The sequence below is a fragment of the Arvicola amphibius genome, chromosome 9, assembly GCF_903992535.2.
Source record: "Arvicola amphibius chromosome 9, mArvAmp1.2, whole genome shotgun sequence".
NCBI classification, from domain to species: domain Eukaryota; kingdom Metazoa; phylum Chordata; class Mammalia; order Rodentia; family Cricetidae; genus Arvicola; species Arvicola amphibius.
Window position 1 is genome coordinate 19,369,842 of NC_052055.2, and position 15,967 is coordinate 19,385,808.

The following is a 15,967-nucleotide window of genomic DNA, read 5'->3' on the forward strand; positions in this document are numbered from 1 at the left end:
CGCCACCACCGCCCGGCTCCAGCTTCTGACTTTGACCTAACTGTTGTGTAGCACTGGGAAGGACACTGGACTCCTCTGGTCCCCATTTCAATGCCAGCCTATGGAAGGGTAGTAGTAATTACAATGGCTGCCTTTCAGGAGTGTCTGGGGGCCAACCAAGGAGGGTTTTAAGGAAGTAAGGTCATGGGAATGCAAAGAATGGGAGACCTGGGTAGGAGACAAACTCATCTGAGGTGATCAGAGGGAGCACAGCTCAGGGCAGGCATAAATGACAGCTCCAAGGGTACTTGAGGGGAGACAGCCTTGGAACGAGCCTTGTTAGTTTCTTTCATTGGCTGGGAATTGTCTCTGGGGAATAAGACGGGAAGTATTCAGTCCAGGGCACAGAGAATGCTGGAAATCAGGTAGCAGGTTGGGACTGAGGAATGGGATTCTGCTCTTAACTGCACATGGCTAAGCTATTGCTCTACTTCAGAGAGGAGCCTGGGATAAATTATTAAAATTATACTGTTCATAATAAATGCTTAAGTTTTCTTATAACAATCCAACAATGGGGATAATTTCTGAAAGATGACCTACATTTGGGCTCTGCTCAGCTCTTTGCATGCGTGTGTTTGCAGGCATGGGCACGTGTGTGCATGCACATGAGCATGTGGGAGTGTACAAGCGGGGTTGTTGGAGCCTAAACAACTCCAAGGAAGCCATGTAACGAGAGGTTGAGAGGTTTCTAATTATTCCTTCCGCTTCAGAATTTAAGAAACCGAGGGGCAGAAAAATCATTCACCGTGAAGAACGAATGTGCTCTTTGGAAATGTCATACAGCAAGGTAATTGTTTAGAAGTCACAGGGTTTCTTCCGTGTCACCTTCACCTGATACATGCTGCAGTTCCAAACTGTGTGGGTCCCGGAAGCCACTTAACCAGCCCAGTGTGTGATTAGATAAGTAGCCAAGTGTTGTGTGAGCTTCCCGAGTGTGCCTGTCCATTAGTGAGCCCCGAGAGATTACGCCAGCACAGTTCTGTGCGTGCCTTAGTCTCCCGCCCCCATCGCCATTAATAGGATGGGAGCCCACACTGAGTTTTTATTCTGAAAGCCAAGAGAAAGGTCTGCTATATGAAGTCCTATGCTGGTAACATAGAGGCTTTGAGTGAGTCCTGTTAGTATTTTCTTACATGGGTGTTCAGGCTTGGTTCAAATGCCCTTTGTCATCACTACCATTAAATAGGGCTGAGATTCTAAAAGGCTGGTGGTACCAGCTCTCTAAGCCACTGTCTTCTGGGTTCTATTGTACTGAAGGCAGCGTCCCCAGTCCACAAACAGCTCATTCTTTTTGAGGAAAGGAGCAGAGAGCTCCCTGAAGCCCCACTGAAGACTTCATCAGACAGCCAACATCTTTTCCTTGACAGCTATGTTCCCCGTTTTGTTTTTATTTTTGTTGTTGTTGCATGTTACAGTTGGCTGTCATCTTTAACATCCCTTCCACCTGTTTCACCAAGTTCTTCTTCCCGCTCCCCCTTTATCGGGATGCCCCTCATACCGTCTACCACCCTCAGCCCAAGGATGAGGCATCAAATCAGAAGCAACCTGTTGCTGCATCACCAGAGAGGACGTCATGCCCTGGAGTTCTGCTCAGTGTCTGAGTGGGGGAAGCCACAGTGGGGTGAGTGGGGGCTTGCACTCACCCTGGTGATCTGGATGTTGCTCAGTTGCTGCTGCCAGTGTAGAATGGTCTCCATCCGATACACCCACATGTTAATGTTGCCCACCAGCACAGACTTGCCAACTCTCTGGACCAGTGTGCATAAGGACGTGTAGAGGGTCTGGAGAAGTTCCCTTATGAGTCTTATGTTTTGCTGGTCCTCAAGGACTTGAGTGGGAAGAAGAAAAAGGAATATCAAAGTCATGTTATGGGGGCCACGCATGACACAAGTGGTCTTTTCTTCTTTGTTGTCTACGCCTATGACTGGGCACAGTCCCTTAGGATGCCATCTTCCTTCTCACCCGTGTTTACTCTATACTCAGGTAATGGGTAGAGTTTCCATTATCTAGGTCCCTCTTTGTTCTCTTCTCCTGGGTTTCTAAAGAGCTCTCCTGTTTCATTCAATTCAGTGCCAACGGTCCATCTGATCAGAACGCGGCTTTTCTGTTCAGCAGCTGACATGCTTTCGGATGGCCAATGGAAGACTGCAGTTTGGGGGTTCAGAAGGTTGAGTTCGAACCCTGTCTGGCTAATTTCTAGATGATCACAAAGCCGCTCATGTCTTATATGCATCGGTCCCCCCATGTGTGAAATGACTCAGTGGAGCCGGAGGTCTAAGGTCATCGCTAGTTCAGCCTATGCCTCAATCCTGCCTTGCACACAGTTCCATGTCCTAGGAACATCAAAGCTCCAAGGTGAAGGATGGGACACATGTCCTCATCGAGGAGTCAAATTTAAAGCAAGGCAAACAGATGACCCTAAGAGAGAACTAGAGGGCAGAGGTCTTGTTCTTTGCCAAGGGCACAGGTGGTACCCTTCTCCTGAGCTGGAAGCGAGGACCCCTGGGATTCAGCTGACATTGTTTGTTTCCATCCACTCACATTCCTTTAAATCTAGCGACTTGCTGCTTGATGAGAAAGCCCACCTGCCTGCTCCCACGCCTCTCAAGAGGGTTGAGAGAGGGCGGCAGGGCTCACCTTTCAGCACGACTTTTTCCAAGATGTTCATGAAGTTCTTCTGGGCGATGCCACTCAGGGATGTGAGTTGTGACTTCGCTATCAGTTCCAACAGCTGTGGGTAAAAATAGACGTTGCCAGGCTTAGAATACAGAGATATTTTTCTCCTCTAATCTTCACTTTTGAGTCACATGACACGCAGATACAGACTGACAGGAGAGAGAGAGAGAGATAAATGGCAGGCAGGGCCACCAGGCAATAAAACGCAGATGCTCCCAGTGAAAGACAAATGGTGGTAACTCAAAACTAGGAACCAGGTTGAATATTTAATTACTTTTTTTCTTTTATATATAAAGGGTTTGGGCTTCAGCCAGTGCTAATCCATTCTATTTGGTCCACTGGAAAGGAGAGCCGACACTGTTCTGGAGGGAACAGAACCTCCCGTGACCCGTGAGCACAGGAGTTCTGCATAGTCACCCCCAGGGGGAACTGTTCTTGCCCTGGCTTGAACTTTCATCCACTGGCATCCACTGCTCTCAGGGCACAGCGAAGCCTGTGTTTGGGGACATGTGCCTGAGCCAAGGAAGGGGTGATTCTTTTCTAGACACTGTCTGCTTTTTTCATAGTCAATAAACCTGCCTGATTAGACTCCTTTTGCTGCATTTACCTTTTTTAAATTTTATTTTATTTCTATAGAAAGATGGCAAGGAAGAGAAACCGAGGGGTGCACAGTGTGCCTGTCTATTTCTTCCCGGAGGCACAAAGGAGAGCCCTTGTATCTGCTAGCTTTGATGGTGTCTTATTCAAAATTTATTTTACACGTAGAAGTGTTTTACCTAAAAGTGTGTAAGTGCACCATATGTGTGCCTGGTGCCCCTGGAGGCCAGAAGAGGACATTAGAACCCCTGGAACTAGAGTTACAGTGAGTTCCAGGACAGCCAGGGCTACCCAGAAAAATTCTGTCATGAAAAATCAAACCACCCAACCAGCAAACAAACAAAACCCCCAAAGATTTGATTGTTGAAAAAATAAAATGACAAGGATCTTGGAGATCATCTAGTTCAACCCACTTCTCAGATGGATCAAGTGAGGCTCAAGAGTACCTCCAGGGCCGGTGAGATGGCTTAGCAGGTGAAGATACTTGCTGTCAAGCCTGATGACATGAACTTGATCTCCAAAGGCACATGACAGGAGAGAACTGTGTGTGCCCCCACACAGGCATGCACACACATAATAAATTTTGACGAAGACTCTCAACTCTAAGAGCGATCTCACAGCCTGCAAGAGGACTCGGCTGTAGTTTTACCTCATAGGAAAGCGGGAGCACACACTGTCTGTCTCAAAGAAACACCACACCAAAAGGTTGCTATAAAGACCACACAACTAACTTCTTCACTAAGTCCCCAAGAAAAATTACACAGACTCAGGCTCAGTACACTGGACTTAGAAAACCAAGATCCCAGTAAGACAGAGACACAGGGAAGTAACAGAGGTGGCTACGATCACAACACATCATTTACATATACGACAATATCATTATTAAATTTATTATTATGTATAATTAATATATTCAAATATATTCTAATTCTAAGAAGAAAGAGGGCTGGGCGGTGGTGGCGGACGCCTTTAATCCCAGCACTCGGGACGCAGAAGCAGGCGGATCTCTGTGAGTTCGAGACCAGCCTGGTCTACAAGAGCTAGCTCCAGGACAGGCTCTAAAGCTGCAGAGAAACCCTGTCTCGAAAAACCAAAAAAAAAAAAAAAAAAAAAAAAAAAAGGAAAGAGGAAAGAGAAAACTAAAACTCCCCTCATTTTTTGAACTCTGCCCCTGGAGAACATTCTCAATGGAACCCTGACTCTCCCATCACAAAATTAACCAGGCTCTCCTTAATTTTCAGTGTTTTTCTGTTTGTTTGTTTTTGCAACAGGACCTCACAGAGTCCCGGCTGGCCTTGGACTTACTACAAAGCTAAGGATGAGCTTGAACTTCCGATCCTCCATTCTCTATCTCTTTAGAGCTGGGATTACTGGTGCATCCTGCCATGCTTGGTTTATGAGCTGCTGGAAATTAAATTCTGGCCTTCGTACATGCCCAAACAAATATCCTACCAACCGAGATGGTCTTGGCCCTAGGAAGCTTTCCAAGATCATTTCATCGGACCAGGCCCCTGCCTGATTTCATCAACGGATATGACACAGGATGGGATGCTGGAATCAAGGCAAAAGGGGGAAACGGAGTAAACCCCCAAAATCTTCACTGCCAAAACAAAACAATATGGGAACACAAGAAAATAAAATAAAAGCAGGATTGCAGAGGAGGACAAACTTTGGACCTATATCCTGGATGGTTCAGGGCACCTCCGTGTCCCAGGCACTCATTTAAACATTTTGTCTCCTTTGGACCCCTGTCAAACCACATATAGACCTAGTTCCTTCAACTTAATTTTACTTTAAATTGGAAAAAAGAGTTTTAAACCTCAAATGTCTTCCTGCTGGGTTTGGTATCTTTGACGTGTGCAGGGGGTGGCATGGACTCTTGACTTGAAGGAGGAGGAGGAGGAGGAGGAGGAGGAGGAGAAGGAGGAGAAGAAGAGGAGAAGGAGGAGGAGGAGAGGAGAAGGAGGAGGAGGAGGAGGAAGAGGAGAAGGAGGAGGAGGAGGAGGAGGAGGAGGAGAGAAAGAGGAGAAGGAGGAAGAGGAGGAGGAGGAAGAGGAGGAGGAGAAGAGGAGATGGAGGAGGAGGAGGAAGAGGAGGAGGAGGAGGAGGAGGAAGAGGAGGAGGAGGAGGAGGAAGAGGAGGAGGAGGAGAAGAGGAGAAAGAGGTGACTCTGCTGTGTTGCACTTAGTGCTAGAGACCTACACTCAGAAGTCAGGGGCTAACAAGAGTGACAAAGACTGTGGAGGCATCAGAACACACCCGGGTGGACGCTCTGTCCATCCCTAGTGACCACAGCTCTCCGTGCCTGTCTGGTTTAGTTCAGCCACCAATCAGCACGTAACAGTGAAAAGAGGAACACAAACCTTTCATTTTCTCCCTGGGCAACAGCAGGCTGTAGAAAGCCAGGCTGAGGTTTATTAATACCCAGAGCATCACATGACTAGCATAAAGCAAGACGAAAGGAAACAAAAGCCTGGAGCCTGGAGCCTGTTCCTGCGGGGCAGGCCGCTGAGCCCTGTGACTCATCTCAGGGTAGGAGGTGAGGCAGGGGGCAGCCTGCGATTAGCCAGAAACACATCCAAAACAGGTGCCATGTGACCCCCAGCTCACCAGAGTGTCAGTATTAATCTGACTAAAAAGGCACTGGTCACAAAGAACATAGAAAAACAAAAAACAAAAACAAAACAAACAAACAAAAAAAACCCCTCCTCTGCAGAAGGCCCCGACTGTACATCTAGGAACCTCTGCGGAGTGTGCATTGAGGGGAAGTAAAAAGCTCTTTGGGCTGGCTGGTAGTATCTTCCTTAACTGGGGAGGGGGAGGGACAGAGCAGCAAATTCTGTCAACTGACAGCAGGGTGACATGTCAGCTCTTCTCTCATCCTAACTGCAGGGAAAGTCCCTGTTGTGATCGCTAGGCAGCTGTGGAGCCCTGGAACAGGAGAACCGGATTCTTGATCCGGGTGACCTTTATAACTGTCATTCATTTAGCAAGAATCTCTGTGTCCACTCTGTCCTAGCACAGATGACAGGGAATGATGACAAACACCCCCCCCATGCATGGAGTTTATGTCTAGTCATTTCAATAAAATGACTATGTACGGGGTAAACAAAACACCAGCGAAAGACGACCTACGGGATTGCTACGAGAATCAAATGAGATAAAAACAAAAACTTACTGTACCAAACATAAAGTGTTACTAGCACTAAGAAAGCTCTTCTCCCCAATTCCAGTCTTAAGGAGTGGCAAACTTTTGTAAAGGACCAAACTTTTTTGCTTTTGGTATTTTTAGACAAGAACTTCTCTGTGTCACAGCCCTGGCAGGCCTTGAACTCATGGAAATCTACCTGCTTCTGCCTCCTGAATGCTGGAATTAAAGTCGTGCACCACCACGCCTGGCCCCTGAATAAATAGTAACTGTTTTAAGGCTGGTGGGTCATTCAGTTTTTATACTACAAATGCCTTGCAATTGTAACACAACTAACCATAGACAATATGTAAATCAATGTGTACCATGTGTATATCAATAAAACTTTATTTAGAAAAACCAGTGAAGAGCTAGATGGAGTCCTGCCATTACTTCTGGTACACATCATAGAGATTATAAGTGAAGGTCCCAGAGTCAAACTGTTTTGTATAATGATAGAACATAATTTAGAATTGTGAAGATCAAATAGTTTATTAAGCACTCACAATATGCCAGGAGAATATACTTAGTAGCTTATTATTATTATTGGTTTTTAAAGAGAGGGTTTCACTGTATAGCCTTGACTGTCCTGGAACTTGCTCTGTAGACCAGGCTGACCTTGAACTCACAGAGATTCGCCTGCCTCTGCCTCCCGAATGCTGGGATTAAAGGTGTGCGCCATCACCACATGGCTACTTAGTAGCTTATTATCATCAGCTTTTCATCATAATACAGAAAAGACAGCTAGATAAAATAATTGCCAGGGGAAAAAATAGCGAACTAGCAGGGTAAAAGTACAGCTTGTTTAAAGACTCTGTGTATCAATTGTACGTGTTGTCAACTAAAAGCGTTCCGATTTCGGTATTCCTCTGACATCTTTTTTTTTTTTTTTTAAAGATTTATTTATTTATTTATAATATATACAACATTCTGCCTCAATGTATGCCCACACGCCAGAGGTGGGCGCCAGATCTCAGTATAGATGGTTGTGAGCCACCATGTGGTTGCTGGGAATTGAACTCAGGACCTCTGGAAGAGCAGCCAGTGCTCTTAACCTCTGAGTCATCTCTCCAGCCCTTCCTCTGACATCTTTATCTGTGGTGCATTTCACAGCTCTCTGTTGACACAGTTCATGACGTGCAGAGGTGCTTCCAGCACGAAGTCATACTTTGCTAACAACAATGGATATTTATGGTGTGCAGAGATGGTGCCACACAGCTCACCTGCATGGTCTCGGTTTTCACAACAAAGAGGTTAAGTTCCCCATGTGACAAAGGAAGACACTAAGGCTCAGAGCTGTCAAGTAGCAGTAGTAAATTGGCGAGTCAATACTTAAGTCCAGATAGGTTTAACAGAAAATAGGTAATTTGTAGCATTCAGGACCCCACTGTGAAGGATGACCAATAATTTGGTATTGGTATGTAGCGCCAAATTTTATTCTATTTATTTATTTGGTAGCTTTGGAGCCTTTCCTAGAACTCGCTTTGTAGACCAGGCTGGCCTCAAACTCACAGAGATCTGCCTGCCTCTGCCTCCCGAGTGCAGGGATTAAAAGCTTGTGCCACCACTGGCCACCCTCAAATTTTATTCTAACAATTGTAGCAATATCATGACTTGTCATTGTCTGGGAAAAGAATCCAGAAATTTTCTTTCAACAGTGTGCTATGATTGGCTATCAGCTTCCATGCTAAAGTGAAATAATGCACCCCCCCCCCCAATATTCTAACACAGCTAGAAAGAGGCCATGGCTTAGGGTCAACCTCTTACAGCCATACACCTCTACTGCCAAGAACCAGCAGACAGTGCCATGTGGCACCAATAATGAGGGTGAGGAATCTATCGTTTCTTGTTGTTAAGGAAGCTGTTTGCCCCAGAGAGTAGGTTTGTATCCTGAAATTTGTTTACCAGATGATGGAGCCAATTGGCTCGTTTGCCCTTAGCCACAAGAGAAGGGGAGAGTGGAGGAAAATGTCCTGTTGGGAAGGAGCTGTTTTCTGCCAGGCAAATTTTAGTTCAGGTGCCAGCAATTTGTGGCTGCGTTGAAAAGATCGGCAGAAGGTGACGGGGAACAGGGCATCAAGCTGTGGGCTGCTCCTGAATGCCACGGTGTCACTGTGAGTGAGCGGGCAGTGTGGGGATGTGCCACTCTGTGAGGACTGCCGTGCAGGCAAAGAGCGAAGCTTCGCGACTGGAGGGAGGGGGTGGCCACCACATGCCCAAACCACATCCTGCCATTCAGCCTTAAACCCATGCTAGGTTTGGAGATGATGAGTTGGAGAAAAATCGAGAGGCCAGCAGAGCTTGGTAGCAAATCTCAGAGCGGGTATCAACCGCAGGCTGACGTGACGTTTGGAGAACCGCCGGGCGAAAGCAATTTCCCTCCCGTTATCCTTTACTCGAAGACAGGTCTCCTCTGCAATTCATCCTAGCATAGCACTTCTATGGAAATTTATTAGCATTAATGTATATATTATGTGTGTGTGTGTGTGTGTGTGTATGTGCGCGCGCGTGCGTGCGCGTACCGCTGCATATGAATGGACATCAAAGAACACTGCAAGTGGATTAAGAAAAACTTGTGGGAGTACCTTTATGTGGGCTCTGGAATTGAATTTGGGTCATCATCAGGCTTGGTGGCAAGTGCCTTTAGCAGCTGAACTATCTTGCTAGCTCTGTGTGTGTGTGTGTGTATACACATCTATCTATCATCTATCTATCATCTATCTATCTATCATCTATCTATCTATCTATCTATCTATCTATCTATCTATCTATCTATCTATCTATCTATCTATCTATCTATCTCCATTTCCCCATTCAAAATCCTCAGATGGCTTCCCTCTGCATTTAGGAAAACCTCCAAGCTCCTTTTCACAACTGACAAGGTCCTCCTGGACCTACTCCCTGTCCGTCCCCAGCCTCCTTTTGCACAGTGGCCCCAAACTCGTTCTGTCCCTGCGATACGTCCAACTGCATTCGCCGAACAGGTTCCGTTCAATCCTACTTGGGGGGGGGGGGCACCGGCTCTGCCACATTTTTACATGCGTGGCTCCATCTCAACCCTCAGGCCCTACTTCCGATGTTGCTTGGGTGATCACGCCTGACGTCCTCCGCCATCTTACTTTCCTGACCTCTCACCCTTCCTTTACGCACAGGTTCACAGGCCTCCACGCACTCTGCGCCTGACCAATGACAAGGTCTGCCTGCAAACCCTAGAGGGACCCCGGTTTGCTACCTCGCCCCTGCTTAGTACATGCCAGCTGCCCCCCACATCCTGGGTTTTTTCTACATTCGTCTTCAAGAATCAAAGAAGATCACTTCTGGAAGTGATCTGGAAACAGGTGACCCGAATGCCCTGATGCTTGGGATGAGACGCTTCATGACAGATAAATGACATGATTCTAGGCTGCCTGAACGTTCAGGTTGTAGTTCATATGGTGCCAGAGTGGGCCCCCCCCGGTCCCCGGAGTGACACAAGGGGCTTAGGAGGAAGTTACCTACCAGGAAAAGCATCTCAAACCCTCCCTCAAGAGCAGGCAGCCTGACCTCTACAAGGATGCGGATAATCAAGCCTTCAGGAGAATTGCTAAAAATAGCAGCTTCCCCTTCCTGTCAGTTTCAAGGTCACCGAATAGAGGCTGACCATGTATATTCTTGCTCACGAGGGATATCGTTAGTACTATATAAGAACATACTTGTGTCTTGGCTGTGGGTGGTGGTGCTTGCCTTAATCCCAACACCTGGGAGGTAGAAACAGTTGGATCTCTGTGAGTTCAAGGCCAGCCTGGCCAACACAGAGACCTTGTCGCCAACAAACAAGCAAGCAAACAAGCAGTATCAGAAAAGGATAGATTTGTGTCCAAATTCTTCCGTCTCTTAGGAAGAGGCTTTCCATAACTTGCTTGGAAAATCTGCTGGCATGATCAAAAGCAGAGAAGAGTTCCAGCCTCAAGCAGCCTAGGCTATGTCTCACGGGCTCAGGACCCAAGCTGGGTGTCCACTGTAATCAGCTTTCAGTGACATTAGGCAGCAGCGCGGCCTGCACCCAGTGCTGTGTACCTTCCCAGATCCTTATTTATTCAGTGGATAATACAGATCACAAAGCTGTCCTGACTTTGAGCTTGAACACTGGCAGGTTGTGAGAGGAAAAATTTCACAGCAATTAATCATCTCTGGGCATGTCAAGATTAGGTAAATATTATTTCCCAGTGAAACAGCCCTTGAACTAAGAGAGTTAAAATAACGAGGTGGGCCAAGTTTATATGAATTAATTGTATCCTCAGCCAAGAGAAACTTGTCTCTCCATCTTTCATCTTTCCTAGTTACTCGGCAACTTACAAAGCTGTCCCTGACTCCTGCTGTATAGGTCTGAGCAGCCATGGCTTCCTCAGTGACATTGTTTAAACGGAGCGCCCCAGCTCTTGCAGCATGGCCTTGTCTACCCCAGAATGACCCATCTCTCCCAATGGTTCTATGAGGCTGCAGGCGGCATCATCCTCCATTTCAATCCATCATCATCCCCCTTGACTTCTGTCCCTTCCCATGTCTAGGTTCCCGCAAGCCTTCTACCTGCTTCTTCATCTGGCCAAATCCTGGCCAACCAGGAAGGAAGCATCTCAGGTTCTGCTTTTCAAGAAGCCATATCCAATGCTCCTAGACAGTACCAAACTCAACTGATTGCTTACATAGGTGTGCTTTGATTTTGTCAGGGCCAAATGTACCCAGCAGCGGAGGGTAGGTCCCCTGCAATTCTCAACTGGCTAAGGCACATTGATTGGTATATGGGTTCAATTTATGGCACCAAAAGTACTTACTTGAAGCCATTTGCCATGTACAGGATATAGCAGGAGGTTGATGTCAACTCTTTCCTCCTTGACATTGGAGACCTTTTACGGAATTGGGAGGCCTTTGAGTTCTACGTCACAGGGTAGTATCAGTACCTTCATGAGCATCCTTCTTGGACGGGCACTAAATTCGTACTTAAAACTCAGTTCATCTGTTCACTGTGTAGCACATTCTGACTCAGCCTCGAATCCAATGTGGATTTCAGTAAAAAAAAAAATATATTTTATATATGTTAGCATGCATCTAGATTCTGAGTCCTCATACAAAAAAGTATGTTTTTGATTCAGGAATTTCTAAAGCGGCACAAGAAAAGTCAGTTAGAAAAAAAATGGAAATATGGCAATTCAAATAATTTGTGAGAGTCATTTCAAGATAGGGCCATGCCACTGCTATTGCTGGTCCCCTTTCTTCCATTTTAGACACCACTAGTTTCCAGCCCCTGATGGCCGAGGCCACCCTCCATCTCAGGAAGGCCACCAAGTGTGTGAGGCACCAAATTAATCCAAGGTTACTGTGGCTGAGGAACCTGCATGAGGAGCCAGGCAATTATGCATATCACAACCCACTGGGGCTTGGCGTCAGCATGCCCTAATTTCAGTACTGGGTTTAAATTTGACTCATGGGGTCATACTTGGCCTTTTGTTTGCCAAACCACCCATCAACTTAAACTAAAACATGTTTTTGGAAATGCTTTTTAGGGGTTGTAGGAATGCAGCAACTTGTAGAAATATTCAAATAGACTTAGGGTGGTAGTGTGGTAAAAAATAAGAATGTGCCTTGAGGTTGGGATGTTCTTTGCTGCAGAGGGACACAAGAGAGTAGGGCTGTAGGCTCTCTTTGTCCTTCCCGCCTCACTGGCACACAGGGGCCAGTTTAACCCAATCAGGAAGTAGGTATTCAAGTCCCGCATGGACTTCCTGGGTTGATAATTGCAGTTCTAGTTGCCAGGTGGCTGGTCCCATAGAAGAACTCAGAACGATGGTCAAAGTTATCCTGGCATTATGGTCTTTCCCTGTGACTATGTGTCCATGTGCAGGCAAATAGTTATGTGATATAAGAGAAGGCAGAGGGCAGCATGACGGTGCAGCAGGTAAAGATGCTCGCTGCACACAAGCCTCATGACCTGAGTTCAGTCTCTGGAACCCACCATGGAAGGAGCGGATGGATGCCCAAAAGTTGTCCTGTGACCTCCACGCGTGTACTGCAGCAGGTGTAGGCATGCACTCACCTGTACACACCACACATATCACACACACACACACACACACACACACACACACACCACACACACACACACACCCCACCACCACCATAAAAGAAAGGAGACCCCATTCTGCATGTCTCCATTTGGGCCTACAGTGGAGGGCTCTGAGTACAGGACCATAGGACAGAGGACCAGGTTTAGATCCCCTCTTCTGGGCTAGGCAACCCGGAACAAATCACTCGATCCCCTGACCTTTGACTTCTCATCTTCAAGATGAGTTCATTACATCTGCCCACTGAACAGCCTGACAGTTTTCAAAGAAGAAAAGGCAGACAGGGTTTGGATCAGTGAACTGCAAAGAGATGACCGGTAACCAGTTTAATGTCTAAAGCTGTCACACATTATGACTTATTAAAATAACGCTTTTCCAGCATTCTCTATTCCTTGCCTTTTTTCCTCCCCATGGATCCCTCCTGTCTACCAGATGACATCACACGAAGAAGCCTCACACTTAAAGACTCTTCTTGAGTCTGCTTTCTTGTTTAGGCATAGCTAACCGAACCATCATCACCAACGCTCATCCATGTCTTTGGCACGAATAATTCCCACATGATCTCATGTGCTGTTAGCTGCATCTTTGAGAGAGTGGGGGTGTCTATGACCATCACTGCCATTTCACGGGGGGAATGACGGATGTTTGCCCAAGAGCACATGAAAGCTGTGCATGGCAACAGCCTCACCTGGCCCTGTATGCTGAGGCACACTCAGGTGCTCCATCCAGACTGAACAGTCTAGTCAGTGATCTCAGATAGACATGAGCCCTGCCTGCCTTCTCTAGTCTCACTGAGTTTTATTGCATCTCAAGACCTGTTCAAAAGCCCCGCTTTCTCCTTCCTGGCGTAGTCTTTACTGGATAAGCCGCTCACATGATCCCACCTCCTGAGACTTAGGCTACCTCCTCTACGCTATCTACCTATTCTTCATAGGTCATCTCCTCTACATGCTAGCACCTCGTCAGACACGCTGGAACTCCGGATTGTGGCGATATAGCTCAGGGGACTGCAGCACGTATTTCCCAAATCACCAACATAGACAAATCACAAATTAGATGGAACAGTAGAGGTCAGAAAAAAATTAAATGATAGTAAATGTTTCAGGCTTGCGGGCTACAAGAATTGTTACTCAACTGTGAATCCAGTTTCTACTTAGCACAGAAAGAGCCACAGACATGTAACCAATGTGCACAGCTGACTCCAGCAAAGCTGCATGGACACCGATACCTGGGTTGTGCATAATTTGAAGGTCTAATTATTATGGTTCTTCCTTCCTTCCTTCTGGTTTTTCAAAACAGGGTTTCTTAGTAGCTATGGAGCCAGTCCTGAAATTTGTTCTGCAGACTAGGTTGGCCTTGAACTCATAGAGATCATCTGTCTCTGTCTCCTGAGTGCTGGGATTAAAGGTGTGTGCCACCACTGCCTGGCAATTATTATATTTCTTTAATTTGTAAAATATTTGAAAAATATACAAATCATTCTTGGCTTGTGGTGCATACAAACACAAGAGGGAGACCAGACTGGCCCAAGGAGCACGCCCTATTCCTACTGTTGCCCTCAGATGATGTCATGTCTATTTACTGTTTATCACTCTTACGTATTTACTTCACATAAATATGAATACACACAATATACATATATGCATATACAGAAAACCTTTCTTTCAGGGCTGGGGCTAGAACCCAGGGTATCGCATACACTAGGCAAGTGCCCTACCATGGAGCCATATCTGCAGCCTTAGACCATGTTTTATTGGTGCTACAAAGTTTTAACTTAATTCTGTTTTATCCCAATAATGCAGATTTTTTTCCCTGCTTGAATAATGAACTGCCTTGGAGACAGTTCTGTTTTATCATATATATATATATATATATACATATATATATAATATATATATACATATATACATACATACACACACACACATATATAATCTTGCTTTGCTTTAAAAGCATTTATTTATTTAGGTTTTTCAAGACAGGGTTTCTCTGTAGCTTTTGGGGCCTGTCCTGGAACTAGCTCTTGAAGACCAGGCTGGCCTTGAATTCACAGAGATCTGCCTGCCTCTGCCTCCGGAATGCTGGGATTAAAGGTGTGTGCCACCACCGCCCGGCTTTATTTTTTCTTTTGTGTGTATGTGATGTGAGTGTACACATATGTCACTGCAAATGTATGGAGGGTACAGGACAACTTTTTTCTCCTTCTATCTTCCTTTGAGGCAGGGTCTCTCTTATCTCTTTAAACTTTTTTTTTTAAATTTATAGTGGTGTGTGTGATGTGTGATTGTGTGTGTGTGTAAACTGGCATGGGGCATGCTTACCATACTGTACTTATAGAGATCAAAGAATGATCACAGATTCAGTCTCTCCTTCTGTCATGTGGGTCCAGGCAACTGAATTCCACTTACCAGGTTTCTGTAGCAAATGCCTTTACCTGGTGAGTCGCCTCCTATCTCTAATAACACAGTCATCTTAAGTGACTCACTGAGGAAAGGGGTTGCTAGGTAACTGTTGGTATTTACTAACATCAAGCCTCACTGCAGAGGAAGGAGCTTTTAAAATGTTCAGTTATTCTCAGCACCTCAGAAGTCCTACTGCAGATAGGCAAATCTTTAATTGTATCTCATCTGCAAAGCCAGACTCCCCATCTTAACCACTCAGGAAAGATGGCTGCACATATGTAGATCCCAGAAACTCACAGGCAGCATTCCTGTATCCTTTATCTTTTTCTTCACATTGCATTTCTCCATTCTCACAGAGATACCCCGATTTAGGCATAATCTCCACAGCTCCACAGTTTAGAGGAGCAAAGCAGTGGATTTATGGAAGGTATCAGAGCTAATACATAGGGTTTAGATCTTGAGCGGGAAAGTGGGGGGGGCTCCCTTCTCCCCATGATGCATTACAGGTGGCCCACAGTACACACACTCCAGAAATCATAGCCAGAATTTGATGCTGTGCATCTTGTTTAAAAGTTCATTATGCAGAATCAAAGTACACCTATTTTTAAAAAAATGTTTTCTGAGGCTTTTATTATTTCTCCTGTCAGAGGCACCATATTTTTAAAAGTGGCTCTTGGGCTGACAAGATGGCTTAACGGGTAAAGGCTCTTAACTGAGCCCCGTGACTTCATTTTCTTTCCTGGAACCCACAGTGGAAAGGGAAAAACCAACTCTTAAAAGCTGTCCTCTGCCTTTAATCCCAGCACTCGGGAGGCAGAGGCAGGCGGATCTCTGTGAGTTCGAGACCAGCCTGGTCTACAAGAGCTAGCTCCAGGACAGGCTCTAAAGCTGCAGAGAAACCCTGTCTCAAAAAACCAAAAAAAAAAAAAAAAAAGCTGTCCTCTGACCTCCACATACACACACTAAAT

General features: G+C 45.9%; 1 protein-coding gene across 1 annotated transcript in view; it reads right to left on the bottom strand.

Moving 5' to 3' along the window:
* Fbxo32 (F-box protein 32) overlaps nucleotides 1-15,967 on the bottom strand; it is a 37,822-nt gene that overhangs the window by 10,113 nt on the left and 11,742 nt on the right. Inside the window, exons 5-6 of the mRNA XM_038342453.1 lie at nucleotides 2,677-2,770; nucleotides 1,683-1,867 (exon numbers count right to left, since the gene is read on the bottom strand). Coding sequence (XP_038198381.1) covers nucleotides 1,683-1,867; nucleotides 2,677-2,770 — 279 coding nt within the window. The remainder of the gene's footprint in view (nucleotides 1-1,682; nucleotides 1,868-2,676; nucleotides 2,771-15,967) is intronic.